This window comes from Ursus arctos, chromosome X, assembly GCF_023065955.2.
Source record: "Ursus arctos isolate Adak ecotype North America chromosome X, UrsArc2.0, whole genome shotgun sequence".
NCBI classification, from domain to species: Eukaryota; Metazoa; Chordata; class Mammalia; order Carnivora; family Ursidae; genus Ursus; species Ursus arctos.
Window position 1 is genome coordinate 77,728,015 of NC_079873.1, and position 23,637 is coordinate 77,751,651.

At 39.7% G+C, this 23,637-nt stretch overlaps 1 protein-coding gene across 1 annotated transcript in view; it reads right to left on the reverse strand.

Annotated features, from left to right (window-relative positions):
* The window catches only part of NOX1 (NADPH oxidase 1), a 19,184-nt gene extending 6,042 nt beyond the window's left edge, over window positions 1–13,142 (reverse strand). Inside the window, exons 1-7 of the mRNA XM_057304570.1 lie at window positions 13,122–13,142; window positions 11,073–11,168; window positions 6,543–6,653; window positions 6,214–6,298; window positions 5,495–5,646; window positions 5,209–5,390; window positions 4,988–5,120 (exon numbers count right to left, since the gene is read on the reverse strand). Coding sequence (XP_057160553.1) covers window positions 4,988–5,120; window positions 5,209–5,390; window positions 5,495–5,646; window positions 6,214–6,298; window positions 6,543–6,653; window positions 11,073–11,168; window positions 13,122–13,142 — 780 coding nt within the window. The remainder of the gene's footprint in view (window positions 1–4,987; window positions 5,121–5,208; window positions 5,391–5,494; window positions 5,647–6,213; window positions 6,299–6,542; window positions 6,654–11,072; window positions 11,169–13,121) is intronic.
* Between the last annotated feature and the right edge of the window lie 10,495 nt (window positions 13,143–23,637).

Genomic DNA, 23,637 nt, shown 5'->3' on the forward strand with positions numbered 1-23,637 from the left:
GAGGAAAGGGGTCGAGATGCGGGGGGAACTTGAGAGTGGGTATTATACAATTTGATGCTACTCCTTATTTGAAAAAAAATTCCCCATGTCTTCAGAGAAAACACACACACACACAAATATATTTAAGAAATGGCTAATGACAATGTGGCAAAAAATTTTTTTGACCTCAGAAGTTATCAGAGAAATGAATATTAAACCAAAATAGCATTTTAGCCTCTCAGATTGGAAAACAACATTAAACAATAATGCCCACCATTAACTGGGATGAAGGGAGATGGGCACATTCACATGTGCAGCCAGTGGAGGGACCAATTAGTAGGATCTTCCCAGACAGCAATTTGGCAATACATCCCAACAGCCTTAAAAACATTCCTTCTATTTGACCCAGAAATTTCACTTCTAGGAAATGGAGCATAAAGATCTAATTAAGGTGAGCACAAAGTATACAAATATAGAAATGGCCCTAATATTTACTAAGGAAAAAAATGACCAAAATGGTATACCACACAGATTTTTTTTGCCAATACCCAACTGTCTTTTTTTAATTTTAATTTTTATTTCATTTTTTATATTGAGATATAATTGACATGTATCATTACATTAGTTTCAGTTGTACACCATAATGATTCAATATTTTATATATTGCAAAATGATCGCAATAGGTATAGTTAATATCCATCACCATACATTGTTGCAAAAATTTTTTTCTTGTGCTGAGAACTTTTAATATCTACTCTTTTATCAAGTTTCAAATATGCAATACAATATTATTAACTACAGTCCCAACAAATTTCAAATATGCAATACGGTATTATTAACTACAGTCACCATGCTATACATGAATACCCATGACTTATTTATTTATAACTGGAAGTTTGTACCTTTCGACCACCTTCACTCATTCTGTACACTGCCCCACCCCCTGCCTCTGGAAACCATCAATCTGTTCTCTGTATTTACGAGTTAGGTTCATTAAAGTAAGATTCCACAGACAGTGAGATCATACAGTATTTGTCTTTTTCTGTCTGACTTATTTCACATTGCATAATGCCCTCAAGGTCATTAAAAATGATCACGTAAAAAAAATTGACAAAAATGTTATACCATAGAGCTTTTTAAAAACAAATGTTTCAGTGAAGCAGCAGAAAGAGAAATTAAGAAAGCAACACCATTTACTATTACACCAAAAATTATAAAATAACTAAGAATAAAGTTAACCAAAGAGGTGAAAGACCTATACTCTGAAAACCATAAAGCATTGATGAAAGAAATTGAAGATGACACAAAGAAATGGAAAGACATTCCATGCTCATGGATTGGAAGACAAATACTGTTAAAATGTGTGTAGGACCCATAGAAATCTGCAGATTTAATGCAATCCTTATCAAAATACCAACAGCATTTTTCACGGAAATAGAACAACCCTAAAATTTATGTGGAACCACAGAAGACCCCAAATGGCCAAAGCAATCTTGAAGAAAAACAAAACTGGAGGTATTACAATTCCGGATTTCAAGTTATATTACAAAGCTGTAGTAATCAAAACAGTATGGTACTGGCACAAAAATAGACACATAGATCAATGGAACAGAATTTTATTTTATTTTATTTATTTTTTTAAAGATTTTATTTATTTATTTGACAGAAAGAGACAGCAAGAGAGGAAACACAAGCAAGGGAAGTGTGAGAGGAAGAAGCAGGCTTCCTGCCAAGCAGGGAGCCTGATACAGGGCTTGATCCCAGGACCCTGGGATCATGTCCTGAGCCAAAGGCAGACGCTTAACAGCTGAGCCACCCAGGCACCCCTGGAACAGAACTTTAAAACCCAGGGGCGCCTGGGTGGCTCAGTCGTTAAGCGTCTGCCTTCGGCTCGGGGCTTGATCCCAGCATTCTGGGATCGAGCCCCACATCAGGCTCCTCCGCTGGGAGCCTGCTTCTTCCTCTCCTACTCCCCCTGCTTGTGTTCCCTCTCTTGCTGGCTGTGTCTCTCTGCCAAACAAATAAATAAAATCTTTAAAGAAAAAAAGAATTTTAAAACCCAGAAATGAACCCATAACTGTATCATCAATTAATCTTCAACAAGGGAGGAAAGAATATCCAACAGGAAAAAGACAGTCTCTTCAACAAATGGTGTTGGGAAAACTGGACAACATCATGCAAAAGAATGAAACTGGACCATTTTCTTATGCCATCCACAGAAATAAACTCAAAAATGGATTAAAGACCTAAATGAAACCATACAGATCCTAGAATAGAGTACAGGCAGTAATTTCTCTGACATCGGCTATAGCAACATTTCTCTAGATATGTCTTCTGAAGTAAGGGAAATAAAAGTAAAAGTAAACTATTGGGAGTACATCAAAATAAAAAGCTTCTGCACAGCAAACAATCATCAAAACTAAAAGGCAACCTCCAGATTGGGAGAAGATATTTGCAAATGACATATCTGATGAAGGGTTAGTATCCAAAGTATATTAAGAACTCATCAAACTCAACACGCAAAAACCAAATGATCCAGTTAAAAAATAGGCAGAAGATATGAATAGACATTTTGCCAAAGACATACAGATGGCCAACAGACACATGAAAAGATGCTCAACATCACTCATCATCAGGGAAATGCAAATCAAAACTACAATGAGATATCACCTTAGACTAGTCAGAATGGCTAAAATTAACAGCACAGGAAACAAACAACAGACATTGACAAGGATGCAGAGAAAGGGGACCCCTCTTGCACAGTTGGTGGGAATACAAACTGGTGCAGCCACTCTGGAAAACAGTATGGAGCTTCCTCAAAAAGTTAAAAATAGAACTACCCTATGATCCAGCAATTACACTACTGAAGTATTTACCCAAAGGATACAGAAATACTCATTCGAAGGGGCACATGCACCCCGATGTTTATAACAGCATTATCCACAATAGCCAAATTATGGAAAGAGCCCAAATGTCCATCTACCGATGAATGGTCAAAGAAGATGTGATATATATATATATGTATATATATATATATATATATATATATATGTATATATATATATATATATATATATAGGATATATATCACATATATATATCCTATATATATATATTGGAATATTATTTAGCCATAAAAAAGAATGAAATCTTGCCATTTGCAATGACATGGATGGAGCTAGAGAGCATTATACTAAGGGAAATAAGTCAAAGAAAGACAAATACCATATGATTTCACTCATATGTAGAATTTAAGAAACAAAGCAAATAAGCATAGGGAAAAGAAGAGAGAGGCAAACCAAGAAACAGATTCTTAACTATAAAAACAAACTGATGGTTATCAGAGGGGAGGGGGGCAGGGGAATTGGTGGAATAGGTGATTGGGATTAAGGAGTGCTCTTGTGATGAGCACCAGGTGTTGTATGGAAGTGTTGAATCACTATATTGTACACCTGAAACTAATATTACACTGTATGCTTACTAACTGGAATTTAAATAAAAACTTAAAAATTGACATACAATACATTTTAATATATATTTATTCAAATTTATTTTATTTTATTTTCCGACTTCAAAGTCTTTTTAAATCTTATTAAGGGAATACTTTTGTTAATCCTCCAGTATTAGAAAAAAATTCCCATGTGGTCTTACGTTGCTTTTATGATTTTTTTCCTTTCTTTAACATTTAAATCCTTGATCCATGCATTCCTGATTCTTATTTTACTGTAAAGTATAGAATCAAGATTCAGCTTTTCTTCCTGGATGGATAACCTATTATCCAAAAAAAATTATTGAATGATGTATATTTTTTCCCAACAGATTTGAAATGCCAACTTTAGGGGATTTTTTAAAGATGTTATTCCCCTTTTAGATGAGGACCAAGCTATTGCTCTCAATTTTGCAACTGATTTAAAGACTTTAATCACCCTCAGAGCACTTTGAGACACCACAAGTCAACTTTTCCCTCCCATTTATTCCTCCATCTAACATATTTTATGAGCATGCAAAGGTAAATCATGATATTCACAATAATTATCCCAAGGCACATCTTGAGTTCCCTGGAACCCAGTTTCTTGACTGTCCACTATTTAATAATAATTTCCAAGCATGTTCTTATAACACCAAAGAAAGCTGACTTCAAGAATGTGTTAAAAAAATGTTGAACTTATAGATTCAGAGACTAGGAAGGTGGGGAACCAGGGCCTGGGATGGGAGGTGGGGGAGTGATGGAAAAATGCTAGTCAAACGATATGTGACTTCAGTCATAAGATGAATAAGCTCTGGGGATCTAATGTAAAGCGTGGTGACTAGAGTTGGTAATACTGTATAGCATACTTGAAACTTGCTATGTGAGGTGATGGATGTGTTCATCTCATTATGGCGATCATCTCACAAAGTATGCATGTATCACTCCCCACGTTGCACACTTCAAATATATACAATTTTATTTGTCAATTGTACTTCAATAAAGCTGGGGGGAAAAGAATGCTTACCCCCCCAAGAAGATTGACTGGGTTTCAGTGGTGAGGAGCACAATCTTTGGAATCTGAAAAGCCTGGGCTTGAATTCCAGTTCCACTAGTTACTTACTGTGAGAGCTAGACAGTTGAATCTCTTTGAATCCTCGTCCTATTGTGTCACAATGGAGACCCCCAAAAAATACCTACCTCATCAATTATTGCTATGTATAAATGAGATAGTCCATATTACACAGCAAACCTGTCCTGTGGTAAACACTATGAATAATGTGAGGTATCATTATTACTTTCGGACAGGGTCTCACAACCTGCAATAACCATTAGTCCTTCCTCTTCAGGATCCCCTGCTAATGGTAATTCCCTAGCCTGTTTCCAGTGATATTGGAGCTCCTTGATGGTAGGAGCCTTGTGAATATATCCTCCATTGGACTCTGCTCAGTGCTGAACTAATAACAGTAACAATAATAAGAGTAATAAAAACAACAATAATAGCTCCTAACAAGAGTCTATCCTCATCTCTGGGGTTCTTACCTCAGCGGGGAGCCCTTCAAATTGGGGGTGCTTGCAGTGGGAGTCATGAACATCCCACTGTTTGAAAGATTCTGCACACCTGTGAGGATGACTCGCATTCAGGCTCTCTTCTGTTTGACCCCGGACAATTCCACTGAGACAGACAAAGAAGGACAGTTTGGGGCAAAGAATTATGCAAGGTCAGGGGCCGGGGCATGAGAATGAGGGTTCAGGGACCTTACCCAATGCCATGAATCCCTAAACCAATGAAGTAGATGATGAAAACATGGTGCGTGTACCAGAAGACCTCAAAATAACTCCTCCGGATAAACTCCACAGCTGAAGTCACCATGAGAACCAGAGCTATTGTGATGATCACTCCAGTGAGACCAGCAATGCTGGTAAATGTCACATACTCCACTGTCTACAAAAGGAGAAATTTCAGCCTGATTCAACGGGTGCCAAACATACCATGCCCTTCCATACTCATGACCAGATCGCAGATACTTCGCCATTGAGTCAACTCACCATGTTTGGGGATGAGATAGGATTTAGCCAAGACTCTTTCCCTTTCTCTTGATGAGATAGGATGGAGAGAACGGAGGCAAGGGATCCGTCTGTGGCCTGTCGGCTCTTGCTGTAGTGTTCAAAGTTGAACAGGTGTGCAATGATGTGAATAGCTAAATGGAAAGATGACAGGGAATTGAAAGTTGTCTCAGAAACATCACTGCAGGCATGCCCCACTAGCAAAGGAGAATCCTATAGATAGTGTCTCCAGAATGCTGAATCCACAGAAGGTCCCCGATAAATCTTGATTGCAGAGAGAACCAAGATCTTTTTTATTCTCATTCTGTTCCCAAAAGAATCAAATACAAGTTCCATGAAAATAGGCCTATAGGGGCACCTGGGTGGCTCAGTCAAGCATCTGCCTTTGGCTCAGGTCATGATCCCAGGGTCCTGGGATTGAGCCCCGCATCCACTCCCTGCTCAGCCTGCTCAGTGGGGAGCCTGCTTCTCCCTCTCCCTCTGCCACTCCCCCTGCTCATGCTCTCTCACTGTCTCTGCCAAATAAATAAATAAAATCTTAAAAAAAGAAAGAAAGAAAGAAAGAAATTAGACCTACAACAGTGCCTGGCAAATAGTGCCAGGTGTTCAATAAATGCTTTCTGAACGTCTAAATGAAGAGATGAACGAAACTATACTCCGAATGCTCACGAGCTTGCAGTTTTGTGGTCTGTCTGATTTACCTGTGTGTAGGCAGATCATATATGCTACCAGCTTGTGGAAGGTGAGGTTGTGGTCCAGTTGCTTTCTCAGGGTGCACCTGCAAAACTACAAATGGAAAGTGATCAAGGTCAGGTATCTCCAGGCAGTTTATAAAATGCAGTAACCCATAACCAACATGTCTTAAACAAAGCATACCAATACCCACCCACCCTTGCCTACCCCCTGGGCTACCAAAGAAGAACCCTGGCTTCCATTCTTAGGGGTTTGAAGGTATTGGGTTGTCCCACCGAGGAGTTCAGGGTCTCTTGTCTTCAATGTGAAAGTTGACCTAGGAGTGGTTGGGACTCACTGAGCAGGTGCCCCTCAGGAAGGACAGCAGATTTCGACACACAGGAAGCAGGATCAGCATGCTGTTAAAATTCAGGCAGCGAGCAGAGGCTCGGGCCCAGGCCAATGCCGACTAGAGCAGAGGAGAGAAGAGACCATCAGCTGCTTCATCTCATCATCTAGGAGGTGAGCACCTCCCAGTCCACTTGTCTGAGACCTGGAAATGGGCAGGGCAGCATCTTCCTCACCCCTTTCTCAATAGCCAGCACACTAGGTCCAGGCTCTCTGTTTGCAAAATGACAAAACATGTGCTGAACTTAACAGTGAATTGAAAAATTCTCATGACAAGTGGCTTGGAAATATTTGACTATACATCTAACAATACAAAAGAGAATAGGATTCAATAATTTCACATTAACAAATACATTCTATCGATGTAATACTTTGCAACGAGTATTTTTGCTTAATACACTCAATTATTGGGGTGCCTGGGTGGCTCAGTTGGTTAAGCGTCTGCCTTCAGTTCCGGTCATGATCCCAAGGTCCTGAGCAAGCTTCCTGCTCAGGAGGGAGTCTGTTTCTCCCTCTCCCTTTGCCCCTTCCCCTGCTCATGCACACGTGCTCTCTCTCTCTCATATAAATAAAATCTTTTTAAAAATACACTCAATTATTATTTTATTGTTTGTCATTTGTAAAACAATCTTGAAGACTATGTTTTTATTTGCATTTTAAATAAAGCTTATATATTTAGAAGTATAATTGCAGATGGTGACTATTTTTTCTCTTTTCTGTATTTTCTAATGTTGCCATTATCAGCATGTAATAATCATGTAAACAAACAAAAAAATTTAACCATTTATATTTAAGATGCCTTTAATGATTTAATACAGCTTAGGCAGAACTAGTGAACCCCTCAGAGCAAACATTTTAAACTCAGGCAAAGATTTGAGAAAGGAGAGCTTCTGAGAACAGAATTTCAAACTGATTTCCTTGGGTGGCCAGGCAGCATACACCAAGATCAGTCGGATCCAGCAGTAGAAGTTGCCAGAAAAGGAGACAAGGAATCAGTGCTTCAAGGAAGTATTTAGCCCCCAAACCGGCTTGATTTAAGGTATAAGCTGGACAGAACACGTTCAACTCCATGATAGTCAAGTCCGACTGCTCTCCTCGACTCTGTGCAACTGGTCTCTGAGTCAGCTCCCTGTACTTGGGACTGCAAGCTATGGAGCGTGCCAATGTCATAACAGCCACGGGGGTGGTGGCGGCAGCCAGGCAATTTGTGTCGCATGTTAGCTGACTGGCCAGCCTCACATGTGTGCCAGGCAGTGACATGGGGGAAGGAAGAATATGGGTTAGAGTTAACGATTTCTCCTTTTTTTTCCCCCCCAACTTTCTCTTTTTTTTTCCTCTCTTTTTTCCCCCTAAATTTTTCTAATAATCTTTTTGGCACAAAAACTCTTTTTCCATGAGACACCTAAACCCAGGACAATGTGACATGGAGCCGAGTCAAGATCCGCCTAACATCTGTAATGGCTCACCACGTTCGGCAGTGCAGTGAACAGGAGCTGCCCTACTGTTTTCCATTTCTGGCTCTTCCATATGACCTGTTGTTTTCTCCCTCTGCTGAGTCACACTCCGACTGTTTTTCAGAGAGACATCCTGTTCCATTTCTGAGTAAATTTTCTCTGCTCATCTCAAAGATCCTGCCTTTCCACATTGGTTCGCGCAGCTTGCTTATACGAGACACAGAGGTTTCTTAAAGCTAAAATTGGCAAGTGAGTGGAAAATATAGGACTACACTTTCACAGTTCCATATTCTGGAGGGGCTGTCCGTATGGGATAAATTCTTTTTAGAGGGAATCTTTTTTTTCCCCATCGCAGCACACCAAAACATCCCAATTCATGTGCACTTTTCAATATCGACACCACCTGATGTTCAAATTCAACTGCTGCTGTCATTAATGTCTCACTCTGAATTTAAACTGCGTCTTCTGTTACTTATTTGCTCTGCTTCGTAGTGAATCAAATAATTCTCTGTATTTTCCTAGAGGGAGCACAAATTCAAGAAATAACTACAGAATGATTAAATAAATTATGGCCCATCAATGCCATGGACTGTCAGGTTCTTAAAAGGATGAGAGCTACACGCAGTAGAGTAGGAGTGGTAAACGTTTAAGAACTAGCTTTCGGGGAAGAGGAGATCTTGATTTCCAGCCTTTACCAATTTACGTGTTGCCAATACTCCCACGGTGGCAGATTTCAAGATACCAATATGATGTCATTGAACACCGTTGAATATAGGGCTGGGAAGAGATTCACATAAGTGGCTACTGCAAGCTGGTATGAGCTAGTTCCAGCACCTCAGTGGTTACGTACTCACAAGGAAAGCTCCCTGAAATACATTAAGCGTAAGAAGCGATTTCCAGCCAATATCTATGATGTGATCCCTTTTTTGGTTAAAACAAACAAACAAAAAAACTCAAAAAAACAAACAAGCATAACAAAACAAAACAAAACCGCTTTGCTACTGTACGTGTTTATCCAAATTCATAGAATGGTACATACACCAAAAAAAGAGCAAAGTTTACTGTATACCGGAAATTAAAAAGTGAGTAAGAACGGTACCCACCTCAGAAACAAAACCTGTATGTCTGATGCTTTCGCGACCTTGTATCAGTGCATGACGCAGACACATACACAAACTATTAACAGTGGTTATCTCTGGGGAACGCGATGGAAGGGCAATTTTCACAGTTTTACTTATACACTTCTGTATCATTTGATGTCACGGAAGGTAGCATTATTTATCATTAAATGTTTTTAATAGAGAAGACTTTTAAAAAATGAAGTGAATGAAATGTCCACAGGATATCAGCATGATTCATTTTTCTGCTGCTGACTTTTTGGTCATAAAGCAATTAGGATCTTAATAACTAGTCACATTTATTGCATCATTCTCTTACTAAAAAGCTATTTTTAAAATAAATTAATACTTCCTTTGGAGTTATAGTTTCCAAAGAAGGATCAAGGACTACATTTAAAATGGAAAACAGCAGGGTGAAATAAGCCATGAACAGAACGTTCAAACTGGTTGTGATCTCAATATGGATCCTTTGATTATAGAGAGAAAAGAAGGATTTTTTAAAAGGACAAGCTATCTTTGAACATGTACATTGGATGGGTCTTTGTGGAAAGCCAATGATCTAATCAAGATGAGTGATTTAACCAAATCCCTTACCTGCTACTGGAAAACTCACTAGAGTTAGCAGTCAAATTTGCTTTTCTAATCAGATAGTGGCCAGACTAATGAGCCTGAGAGAGATCATTCTCACCTCCATGCTTCTCTCTGGTCACCTCCACACCGATGTGCCCTATCCACCCCCCACCCTCCCTCTTCTGTTCTTTACCTACCCCTTCCACAGCCTTCTCCATCCTGTTATTTTCACCCAACACCTGCCTTTCCTTAGGGGCAGCTCTGCAGCGCCACTCACCCCTCAGACCCCCTAAGTATCTCGCTTGTTTGATAGAGAGGTGTTTTTCTGTGAGATCAGTCCACAGCGGTGGCTTTCAAGTTGCTTGTTAATTTGTTGTAAACCAAACTCTTTCTGGAAATCATAAGCAGGAGTCCATAAGACAGGTAAAGGCTGAGGGGCAACTGGGTGGCTCAGTGGGTTTAGCATCTGCCTTCAGCTCGGGTCATGATCCCAGGGTCCTGGGATGGAGTCCCATGTCAAGCTCCCTGCTCAGTGGGGAGACTGCTTCTCCCTCTGCCTCTGCCCCTCCCCCCCACCCATGCGGTGTGCGTTCCGTGTGCGCTCTCTCTCTCACACACACACAAAAATAAATTAATTAGCTAAAAAAAAAAGACAGGTAAAGGCTGCTTTGGTTGAAGTAGGAGCAGGGGCAGGAGCCCTACCCAGTCAGCTTTCCCCTCACACCCTAAAGGAGTACTTGAGTCATTTGAAAATGACTGCTTAATAGTTTTCTTTACTGTGTGTTTTTATCATTGGATCTGGGGAGTGTGCCCTAGATAGGGCTGTCAGATCCAGTGAACAAAAATACCAGTTGCCCAGCTAAATGTGAACTTCAGATTTTAAAAAGTGAGTAATTTTTTAACATACCTATGTCCCATGCAATATTCAAAATATACCAAAAAATTGATTTATTTTTCTGGAATTCAAATCTAACCAGGTAGGGGGGCGCCTGGGTGGCTCAGTCCTTTAAGTGTCTGCCTTCAGCTCAGGTCGTCATCCTGGAGTCCCGGGATCAAGCCTTCTTGCCAACCCTTGGTCTCCCTCCTCCTCGGAGAGTCTGCTTCTCCCTCTCCCTCTGCTCCCCACCCGGCTTAGGCTCTCTCTCTCTTTCTTTCTCAGTCTCTATTCTCAAATAAATAAATAAAATCTCTAAAAAAAAATTTTAACTGGGCATTCTGTATTTTTTTTTTTCTGGGCACGCTAACCCTAGAGGAAATCAGGGCATTCAATCTCAAAGGAGCCAAGGTCACAAAAAACAAAAAAACAGAGATTCTCCATATGGCAACTCTGATACTCACCCCCAGGATTTCTCTTGTATAGTAGTACTTGTCGGCTTTCTCATATGACAGGAAGGCATGCACAAACAGGAAAACATTCAGCCCCAACCAAGTAGCCTGGAGGAAGAAAAACACAAGCAAAGAATCAAGTAAAATTTGGGTACGGGAAGGAATAGGTAAGGGAAAGGAAATAGTGTCACCATTTTGGCTATTTTGTGTTTATCCGTTTTCATTTTAAATGAGTACAATCCTTCTAGTTTCTAGCATACGTTCAGAGAGTGTTAGCACCTCAAGACATGCTTTCATTAGATGCTAATGACCAGGGTCAGCAAGTCAAGGCCCGTGGGCCAAATCTAGCTCACCTTTTATTTTGTACAGCCTACAAATTAAGAACAGTTTTTACTTTTTTGTTTGTTTTCACGTCTATTTTTTTAAGATTTTATTTATTTATTAGACAGAGAGAGAGAGCACAAGCAGGGGGAGCAGCAGGCAGAAGGAGAGGGAGAAGTGGGTTCCCTGCCAAGCAGGGAGCCCAATGCGGGGCTCCATCCCAAGACCCTGGGATCATGACCCGAGCTGAAGGCAGACATCTAACAAATTTAGCCACACAGGCGCCCCTGTTTTCACGTATTTAAATGGTTGCAAAAATCAAAAGAAGAATGGTATTTCATGGTGTGACAATTACAGGAAATTCCAATTTCAGTGTCCATAAATAAAGTGGTATTGGAACTTAGCCCCGCCTACTTATTTTTATATTGTTTATGGTTGCTTTCATAATTCAGTGGAAGCAGTGAGTACCTGTGACAGAGACCATAGGGCCTGCAAAGCCTAAAATATGTACTACCTAGCCCTTTACAGAAAACATTTGCCAACTCCTAGACTGGGAGCATTTGAACTATTTCAACTAAAAGATGGCAAAAATGAATAAATGGATTTCTAAAGAAACAAAGAATAAATTTAACATCTATAACAATACCCATCTGAAAAGGACTAAACCATTCCAGATGGGCCTGCCTCTTTAATTACGCCCTGACACGCATTTTCCTGTTTTTAGATTGCGAGTCTCTTTTCAAATTAACCTATCATTGCTCTGGACTCATTTGAGCTCTTAAGACTGCTTTTATCTATCCCTGGCTCTGTTTCTGCACCAGCAAAAGGGGAATTTGGAACCCATTGCCCCATTGCCTTGGAGACCAACCAATGCAGCTCTGGCCCAAGGTTTGAGGTACTAGTTTGTAACTGAGCAGGACTCTAGGGCACTGGGATGCCCTTAATATATACTGTTGGCCCCAGGATGGATCAGAACCATCTCAGCCCCCACAAGTAGAGAGCCTTTAGCCTAGGGCACGGTTGTGTTCAGAGTCCCTAGATATGGACCACTCACACACCTCCAGCAGCATAAGCATAGTGATTTAAAGTGATATTGGAGGGCGCCTGGCTGGCTCAGTAGTTAGGTGTCTGCCTTCGGCTCGGGTCGTGATCCCAGGATCCTGGGATCAAGTCCCGTGTCAGGTTCCCTTCTGAGCGGGGGAACTGCTTCTCCCTCTGCCCTTCCCCCTTGCTCATGATCTCTCTCTCTCTCTCTCTCTGTCAGATAAATCGATAAAATCTTTAAAAAAAAATAAAGTGATACTGGAGTCAGACTCCTTGGGCTCAAATTCTAGCTTCACCACTTTCTAGCTCTGTGATCTTAGATAGACATGTGATTTAACTTGTCTATACTGCATGGGGAGTGATTAATACAATAGTCGGGGCACAGTAGGAGCTCAGTAAATGCTAACTACGGATTTGGGTTATTACCAGGCTTCACTCATCCATTTCTTCCTGCATCCTTTGCTCAGGCACCATTTCCAGAGTTGAGTGGCTTTCAGAGATTCTTTGATCCCAATCAAAACAGAGAGGTGACAGCCACAGACACCTCAAGAGTTCAGAAGACAGAGAGAGAAGTTTCTTTAGAGAGAGCAGAAATATTTCAGGATCCAAGAGTTCTTTGCTTCTGTGTCAGACCATTGCCAACTGCAGGCAAGGTGGACACAGTGACAGCTGGGAGTAAGGAATTCCATTTCCCACCTTCACTATCATTTCTTCCATTATGGGTGGAAAGTGAAGTAGAAGACCTGGCAAAAGGAGGAGTAAGAATGTTTTTTGAGTAATTTATTTTTTATTTTAAAAAATAGTGCCTAGGGGTGCCTGGGTGATGCAGTCAGTTAAGTGCCCGACTCTTGGTTTTGGCTCAGGTCGTGATCTCGGAATCCTGAGATCGAGCCCTCAGCCCCGAGGCCAGCTTCCTGCTCAGCTTGGAGACTGCTAGAACTTCTCTCTCTCTCTCTCTCTCTCCCTCTGCACTGCCCCCCTGCATGCTCTCTCTCTCTCAAATAAATCAATAAATCTTTATTTAAAAAAAAGTAGTGGGGGCAGCTGGGTGACACGATTGAGCATCTGCCTTCAGCTCAGGTCATGATCCCAGGGTCCTGGGATGCAGCCCCGTGTTGGGCTCTGTGCTCAGTGGGGAGTCCGCTTCTCCCTCTCCCTCTGCCCCTCCACTTCCCCCTGCTTGTACTCTCTCTTTCGCTCTCTCAAATAAATAAATAAAATCTTTAAAAAACATAGTTCATAGAAGTCTATGCCAGAGATAGCAAGAAGTCTGAGCCTGCCAGCAAGATTGGTAGGAAGTGGAAAATCAAAGCTACATAGTTAAATGTGAGTCACCATAATGGGTGATGAACTCTCTGAGCAAAAACTAAGAGAGGGATACAAAATGCAGAGGATTTTAGAACTAGAAACAGGCTTATATTTGTATCTAATCTAGTTATTTAATTCATTGCACACGCGCGTACGCGAGCTGAGGTAACCTGAAGTCTAGAGAGAATAAATAATTTGATCAAGATCCCTCAATTAACAGCAGAAGTGAAACTCATTCCCAGGTTCCCTGTCTCCTAACCTAGTGCAAAAGGAATTAAATATACAGCATTGAGCGCTGAAAATATAAAGCATGGGGTAACCTGCCAAAATAACCACTTGGCCTTGTGTTAAATGCAAAACAAACAACCCTCCAGCGGTATATGATTCCTCTTTGTGCCTTTTTCCCTCTAGGGCCTGGGCAGTCCTAGGGGACCCGAAGAAAAAAATGGAAGAAAAGAGAGAACCCTAGAAGGGGTGATGACATGAAGATCTAGGAAAGTGAGAAAGGATGCAGGGAGTTCCAAGCTCAGGGGTGGCTCAGAAATGGGAGAAAGAGTGGAGAATAGGGGCATGTGTGTGTGTGTGTGTGTGTGTGTGTGTGTGTGTGGAGAAAGGGATTGTGCATACGCGGCGTCCACGGTAAAGACTTTCTGGCCTGAACACTGGGAAGTTGGGTTTGAGTGATGGCTCTGTAATCAATTCACTGTGTGACATATGGGTCTTATTTTCCCTTGTAAAAAGATAAAGGAGCTGGTTTATAGCAGCACTATGCAATGCCGTAGCCACTACCCACATGGGATCATTTGAAATGTGGCTAGTCCTAATTTAGATATGCTGTAAGTGCAAAATCCATATCGGGTTTCAAGAACTTAGTAAAAATAAAAGACATTAAATGATCTCATTATTCCTTTTTTTTGTCTTTAAAAAAAATTTTTTTTTGACTATGAAGTTTATTGGAAACTCTAAGTCAAGCTTAATTTACTATATGTTGGCTAACTGAACATACAAAAAAGACTAAAATTACTTAAAACAAATTAAAAAATCTATAAAAGGTCAGGACATTCAGTATTTTAAGAAAAAGCTAATTTGGAAAATTGTAGTATCATGGTTAAGAAAATAATAATTATGGGAAGCTATACATTTTTAAATTATAGAAAACATTAATAATTAAATATCTAACAAAATATGTCTTGCCATTGCTCTGGGGGAGAAGATGGGGAGAAATATTTTGTATTTTATTTACATATATTTATTAAAAGATTTCTCATGTGACATTGCAAATAGTCCCATTTCCCTTGTATTTTGCTGTAATACATGAATTCACACGAAGGAGATGGAATACATAAAATTACAAATATGGTAGAAAAGTAAACCACGTCACACCCAAATACACTGTAAATTACTGCAAAGTGCATAACCCCAACATATAAGGCATATTAGTTTTAGAAAAAGAGCACTGCCCACCCCCATCTCATTAATATTTTCAGTATTGATTATGTGTTGAAAGGATAACATTTTTGATATATTGGGTTAAACTAAATAAATTAGTAGACATTAATATCACCTATTTCTTCTTACCTTTTTCAATGTAAGTACTAGAAAAATTTTTAATTACATATGTAGCTCACATTATATTTCTAAAACGGACAGCACTGGGCCATGATCTCCAAGAATATTTCTAGCTCAAACATTCAATGATTTTATGAAATCTTGCTATTGGTAGCAAAGAAAGGATGAAGAGAAACGAAGGCTGCATGGCAGTAGTTAGAAGTGCGACAGAAGAGAAAAAAGATGGAAAATGAAAACACTGAAATTCCAAATACTTGTGGTTTATATCATTTGTCTCTTCACCAACCAATTTCTGGAGTTGGATTTTTTTCCCTTTTCTAAAATGATGACATACATCATACACAGAAGATTTTATAAAACACGTGTCATCTTAGAGCTGGGCTTTTTAACTGATAACTGGCCTCAGCGGGCCCAATTTTGGCATAGAATGTTTCCATTTCAAACAACTTTAGAAATATTAACTAACAGGGGCGTCTGGGTGGCTCAGTCTGTTAAGCGTCTGCCTTCAGCTCAGATCATGATCCCAGGGTCCTCGAATAGAGTCCACTTTGGGCTCCCTGCTCAGCAGGGAGTCTCCTTCTCCCTCTACCCTTCAACCTGCTCATGTGCTCTCTTTCAAACAAACAAATAAATAAAATATTTTTAAAAAGAAATATTAACAAGCATAATCTCTCCTTACTCTGTTAAGAGTAAGTAATAGATAGTGAAACATTGCTTACCAGAAACAAAACTGAGAACCAGTGGTTAACCACCCAGTTGCCCATTGTTGAGAGGTGGTTTGGAGTCTCTCTAGGCAGCAGGGAAGATTCAGCAACCTGGATTCTGGAGAGGTTCTTCAAGGTTGGGACCTCTGTCTAGCTCAGAGTGTGTGAGTCTTTGAGATATGAAAGATGCACAATTACCCAGAAAACTTCAAGGAATGAAGTGCTTGCATTCTGCCTTCCTTCTCTGGACGGAACTCTTGTTATCAGCTTGAGGAGACCAGCCCTACCTATGACAACCACAGGGGTTTTCCCTGGTAGGGTTTTATCCCTTCAGGAAATAGCAATCTTCTTGAGTGAGAATACTCTCTCATCATCTTATCAACACGACCTAACGTGAGGCATTGCTTTCCTTGGTAAGACATCTGCGAACGTTTCTCGCTAAAGTCTGGGGTTGTAAACAGATGACCTCAGGAGAAGCAGGGCAGGAAGCAAGCACGTTAAGCAGTAAGGTGGGCTTTCCCAAGAGCTGCCACAGCTGCCCACTGCGATTTGGACCTCAGCCCGGCTAGCTCCGAAATGTTGCCCTATATGTTCTGCTGGAGGATGGTCTGGCTCTGGGGAGAGCTTGACTGGCTGGGAGGACAAGGGAAAAAAATGGCTAAAGAAATAAAAGAAAATTTAGGAGATGTAAAGGTACACCTCAGTTCAAAAAAAAACAGAGACAGAGGGGCACCTGGGTGGCTCAGTCAGTTAAGCGCCCAACTCCTGATTTCGGCTCAGGTCGTGATCTCAGGGTCCTGGAATAGAGGCTGCCTCAGGCTGGGCACTCAGCGGGAGTGTGCTTGAGGATTCTCTCTCCCTCTGCTCCTCCCCCTGTGCGTGCCCATGAGCGTGCTTGCTCTCTCTCTCTCTCTCAAAATAAATAAATAAATAAATAAATAAATAAATAAATAAATAAATAAATAAATCTTTTTTAAAAAACAGAGACAGAATACTCGAAATAGGTGGTGGTTTTCTAGTTCGAATTAGCTGGAGTTGTGTGTTCAGTTCTGGGCACTGATCTTTTTTTCCTTTTCTAAAATGGTGAAATATATCATACACAAAAGTGTACATAAAACACATATATGTACTTTCAAGAATAATTTTAAGGAGTGAATATTTATGTACTCACTACCCAGGTTTTTTTAAAAAATAGAATATTTATTTCCAGCATCTTAAAACCCTCTGTGTGTCCCTCCCTGATTACAACTCCCTTATTCCTCTCTCCCTCCCCCATCAGATATAATGACTACCTTAAAATTCAGGGTCATTATTGCCGTGTTTTTCTTCATAGGTTTACTAACTGAATGCATCCCTAACATACTGTATTGTTTAAGTTTTCCTGTTTTTGAACTTTTTAATAAATGGAACCTAGTTGTTTGTATGTATATATGCTCATGGGATTTGCTTCTTTCACTCAATATTGTGTTGGATGATGATAGAACAATGTTGATAAAATGATATATATAGGCTACAATTACTCTAGAGTATACACCCTAGAGTGAAATTCCTGGGTCCGGGGATTTGCACATGTTCAACCTTACTACGTAAAGCCAAGCCTTTCTCCAAAGTGCTCACATGAGTGTCTAATCCAATGAGCCATGGATGAACATTCCACTTCCTCCACATGCTTATCAACACTTGGTATTTTTTTATTAGACTTTTATTATTAGGCTTTTTTATTTTTATGATTCTAGTGACTATAAAATACTACTTTGTTGTGATTTTAATTTTCATTTCCCTGATTACTAATGAGGTTGAGCAACTTTTTTTAAATAAATATTTTATTTATTTATTTATTTATTTATTTATTTATTTATTTATTTGACAGGGAGAGTAAGCACAAGCAAGGGGAGCTGCAGGCAGCCTGAGACAGGACTCCATCTCAGGACCCTGGGATCATGACCAGAGCCAAAGGCAGACACTTTACCGACTGAGCCACCCAGGTGCCCCGGAAGTTGAGCATCTTTTAACTCAACTATTGACCCTTTGAATTTTCTCTTTTGAGAAGTGACTCTTTTAGTTTTTGACCTATATTTCTATTATTTTACTTTTCTATGTTTATAGAGTTGAGTACTCTTTAGAATCTGATACTAATCCTTGACTGGTTACATTTATGGTTTGTCTTATAATCCTCTCAGTAGTGTTTCCTGATAAATAGAAGTTCTTAATTTTCATGTACTCCGATTTATCAGTTTTTTCTTTTGTAATTTATACATATTTGTGTCTTCTTTTAGAAATCTTTTAATACCCAGAGATCATTAAGATATTCTTTTACATTTTCTTCTGAAGGTTTTCTATTTTTGCCTCTCCCATTTGTTTTGACTCCATCTGGAGTTGATGTTTTTAAGTATGGTGTGAGGTAGGGGCCCAATTTACTATTTTTCCATATGGAAAACGAATTGTGCAAGCACCATTTTTGAAAAGTCCACTTTCTTCACTGATCTAAAATGTCAGTTCTATATACAGGTGGGTTTATTCTTGAACCCTTCAGTTTACACCATGCCTCAGCCCTAATTCCTATGGTTTTATAATAAATCTTGACATTTGATAAGGCAAGTTTCCCCGCCTTGTTCTTTAAGAATGTTTTGGCTACTCTTGACCTTTTGCACTTTTATGTAAATTTTGGATTCAACTTCCCCTTGCGCCTCCTTTGTTACATTTGTTACTCAGTACTTTTTATTTTTTATAGGATTGTAAATTACACCTTTTTCATTTTTAATTGTGGCTATTACATAAATGGGCAACTTATTTTTACATGTTGATTTTTATACCCAGCAATGTTGCCAAACTTACTTATTAATTCTAATATTTTTGTATTTAATGTTTTAGATTTTTATAAACTAAGTTATACTTTTGGTATAATAACAATTTTATTTCTACCTTCCTGATTCTTATATCTTTTCTTTCTTTCTTTCTTTCTTTCTTCTTCTTCTTCTTCTTCTTCTTCTTCTTCTTCTTCTTCTTCTTCTTCTTCTTTTTTTGCTTGCTGCACTCACTGGAACTTCCAATACTATGTTGAGCAACGATAATATTAGTGATCTTCTAATTCTCAGTCTCAAAGGGAATTCTTTCTTTTTTTTTTTTTTAAAGATTTTATTTATTTATTTGACAGAGATAGACAGCCAGTGAGAGAAGGAACACAAGCAGGGGGAGTTGGAGAGGAAGAAGCAGGCTCATAGCGGAGGAGCCTGATGTGGGGCTCGATCCTATAACGCCGGGATCACGCCCTGAGCCGAAGGCAGACGCCTAACCGCTGTGCCACCCAGGCGCCCCTCAAAGGGAATTCTTTTAACATTTCACCCTTTTTTTTTGAAATTTTATTTATTTGAGAGAGAGAGAGTGAGGAAGAGCACAACCAGTGGGAAGAGGCAGAGGGAGAGGGAGACACAGACTCCCCCTGAGCAGGGAGCCTGATGTGGGATTCGATCCCAGGATGCTGGGATTATGACCTGAGCCAAAGGCAGATGTTTAACCAGCTGAGACACCCAGGTGCCCCAACATTTCACCCTTAAGCATTATGTTTGGTATAACTTTTTGCAGATACCTGGCTATATGTTCTTATTTTACTTTAGGCACAAAAGTGAATATTTAAAATAAGAAAAGAAATCATAGCACATTTTTAACAGCTTTATTGAGATAAAATTTACATACCATAAAATTTCCTCATTGTAAGGGTACAGTTCAATGCATAGCACATTTTATATTTTAAAAAGCTGAAAAATCTCTTCACTATCACAAAACTCATAAAAACAACACTTTCATTAGCTTTCTAACATGCCTGCAACTTAGAGTCACAATGCTCCGTGAAATTAGTACAGTGGGTGGTAAGGGTATTCCTGGAAGCCATTCCTACACTAAGCTAGCAATCAGTTAACTATACATGAAAGTATCAGTGAACCACACTATATATATTCTCTTAAACCCAAACTAAATATACCACCAACACAACTTCCACTTAGCTCTATCCAGAAATACTCATGGCCATTCCAGTGTGGCTTGACATGAGGGAAAGTATGACAGAGGGGAAGGAGGAGTAGAAAGAGACCATCATCTTAACCATGTGGGATAAAAATATCTTACTTTTGCAAATATTACAAAAGTACTTGACCATGCCCAAGACCACACCTTAAAAGAGAAACTAAAGCCTGCCCTTAGGAGAGTAACCAGGATGTTGTAATGATTTGAAACCATCTTATATTAGGAGGTGTTAAAGGATTTAGGGAATTTGGCCTGGAAAAGAGGTTTGTCCAGAACATGAGCTTATCTACGTTTGGGTATCTTTTTGTGTGGGGGTTTTCTTTCTTTCTTTCCTTCTTTCTTTCTTTCTTTCTTTCTTTCTTCTTTCTTTTTTTCTTGAGATTTAGTTTGTTTTGTATGTGGTCCCAAGAGGTCAACCTAAGACTGAAGGCTCTAAAGTAGTAATACATTTTTGTTCGATACAAAGCAAAATTTTCTAACACAGGTGTTCAGAGAAGTGAAGAGGTAATAAATTTCCTGTTATTTGAGATGCTTAAGGAAAAAGGAATGACTCCTTGCCAGCTATTTTATAGGGGGGATTTCAGTACCAGATGGATGGTTAATTAAATGTCTTTGAAGTGTGCTCAAATGTTGAGATCCCGTGATTCATAAGAGAATGATTTATAATCTAGATGACAATTTATGTATTATCTAAAGGATTATACATGCCACACTGAATGGAGCCTTGTGTCTGTGGTAAGGGGCCCCTGTTTCCAATATCAGAGTACTAAGAAGTCAGTTGATAAATCGGTGGGCATGGAATCTGGGCAAAGAGAGTCTGATGATCTTAATGGAATATTATTATCAAACTACAGCAGCAGGATCAGTTGGGCCCTTTCAAAATAGGATTATATTAATCCAAATAAAATATTCATGCCCCAAATCTGAGGCTCCTCTTTCTTGGGCAATCCTGGACACACTAAAAAAATTCTTACCATCAACCTCCCCTTTTTTCGTAAATTCTCCAAGAATTGCTTTCCTTCTTTTGGCTGTAGACCTTATAATACCTCCCCTCCCTTCTGTTTTACCAGACTGTCTTAATGTTTGCATTTCCCAGGTTTATAGATTGACAAGTTTGGGGTGGGCTACTTCCTGGAGACCTCTAGGGAGTACTTAAATGCCATCAGTAACTTATCCACAGGTACACTATAGGCTGTAGTCTTTTAGAAAGATTTCCTATAGACAGTTGATTCCACCCATCCTAGGTAGATGTTTGTAAATTGCAAACACAGAGCCCCTCCCTGACTTGCTTGCTCTGTCTTCTTCCTGATCACGCCTCTGTCATTGTCCCAAACTTATGTTTACAACTGTAACTTTTATACACCTTTTCCAGGAATTAATATGTAACAGTAACGGTCAGTACTGAACTACTTAACAGTTGAAAAAATGTGCTTAGGACACCCAGAAAAAAGCTTTCAAGAATCCTTCTAAGACTTTGATTGTTGGGGGGTGCCTGGCTGGCTCAGTTGGAAGAGCACATGACTCTTGATCTCGGGGTTGTGAGCTCAAATTTTGGGTGTAGAGAGGACCTAAAAGAATAAAAATCTTGAAGAAAAGAGAATTTGATTGTTCGTTTTCAAAAAGAAGAATTTAAGCAGTCATGATAAAAAAAACATGGTATTTGTATTTAATATACCGTTTATAACTGTAATTATTATTAATTGTTTTTAATTTGAATCCATAGAGGATGGTTTGGGAAAGACAGCCTTCTCTTTTTTAGAACTTAGAGCCTCTAAAGGTATTAATCTGGCCTTGATCACAGTGTCTAAAAATAAAACATCCCATAATGATAATGTGGTATTGTTTAAAATGCATTATTTTATTATTTATTATTCTTTTAAGTTCTTTTCCCTGTGTTGGATCACAACCAGACCTCACAAAGCGACCTCTATTGAAGTCATGGAGTGATGAAGCTGAATTGAACTCCCAGCTCCCATTCAATATCAGTGTTGCCTTGGAAAAGTCTCACTTTTTTCAGCCTCAGTTTCTTCATCTGTAACTTAGTGTGTAGGCTCCTCACGGCAAAAATCTCCAAGTAGTAGTTTATATTAACAGACAGAAGGTGAGGTGGTTAGGGAAGAGGCAGTGACCTGGTGTGGCATAGTGGCTAGAAACACAGATTTCAGAGCCAGTCTACCAGGATTTGAAGTCTGCCTCAGCTCACTCATCCATAAAATGGGTTGTTGTAAGAATTAAATGAGTTAAAATATGTAAAGCAATTATAACAATGCACTCTTTAGTTGCTTGCTGCTATGATCCCTGAGAAAATATAAGCAGAGGGCCTGAACCCAATGATACTTTCTTTTATCACTGAAAAAGGAAGCAGAAATTATTAATTTGAGGCCAACATTATATAAACTTTGTAAGATTATGGAATGTTTGCCATTCCCTTGTATCTATTAGCTTTATCCCCTGTTTCTCCAGAGTAGTTAGCAGATAAACCTTAAAATTAAATGAGCCTGTACGCTTGGCTTCAGTGGCAGCTAGGATGTGGGGGAGGTAGAGAAACTGTGTCTCATTCTGCATTTAGGCTTAGAGAGACTGCTACCAAAAGCAGAGAAAACAGGGGTATCCCTGTGGCTACAAAGAAGAAGGAACATGGGGAGAAGACTAGTCCTGGAAAGGGGCTTGGGGACTCAATGATGGCAAGGTTCATGTGGTTCCCTGCCCTCCCTACATCCCTCACAGGGCTGTGGTGAGCATCAAATGAGCTTATGACTGCTATTTTAAAAAATTTATTTTGTTTTATTAACATATAATGTATTATTCGTTTCAGGAGTACGGGTTTGTGATTCATCAGTCTTACACAATTCACAGCGCTCACCATAGCACATACCCTCGCCAATGTCCATCACCCAGCCACCCCGTCCCTCCCACACCCTCCACTCCAGCAACCCTCAGCTTGTTTCCTGAGATTAAGATATGACAGTGCTTTTTAAACTGAGAAGTGTTACAGAGACATCACGTTAAATAGCAGTGAGTGCTTTCATTTTACAACTATTACATTGGAAAGCTGCACTCAAAACTGTGTATTTTTGAAAGATAAACTGAGGCATATTAAAAATATTGACAGTTTATGTGAACAAAGATCAATTCTAATCAGGCAGCACCAAACCAGAAGTGGTTAGGAGCCCTCCCCCAGTAGGAGCAAGGGGAATAACTCCCGTAGAGAAGGTACAGAAGCAAAGAAAGGAAATTATTTGATTGACTATAGCTTAAAGCCTAGTTGGCTGTTTGGGATTGGTTGTCATTAGGTTTCTATTTCTTTTTTTTTAAGATTTTATTTATTTATTTGACAGAGAAAGAGACAGCCAGAGAGAGGGAACACAAGGAGGGGGAGTGGGGGAGGAAGAAGCAGGCTTCCCAGCAGAGGGGGGAGCCCAATGCGGGGCTCAATCCCAGGAACCCAGGATCACGTCCTGAGCCAAAGGCAGACGCTTAAAGACTGAGCCACCCAGGCACCCCTAGGTTTCTATTTCTTTACCTTGAGGCTTTTACAGGCAGAGGTTTTAGTTTGTTTATATAGGCCACCAAAGCATTAGAGCCACCTCAGTCTAATGGCCTCCTTGTTT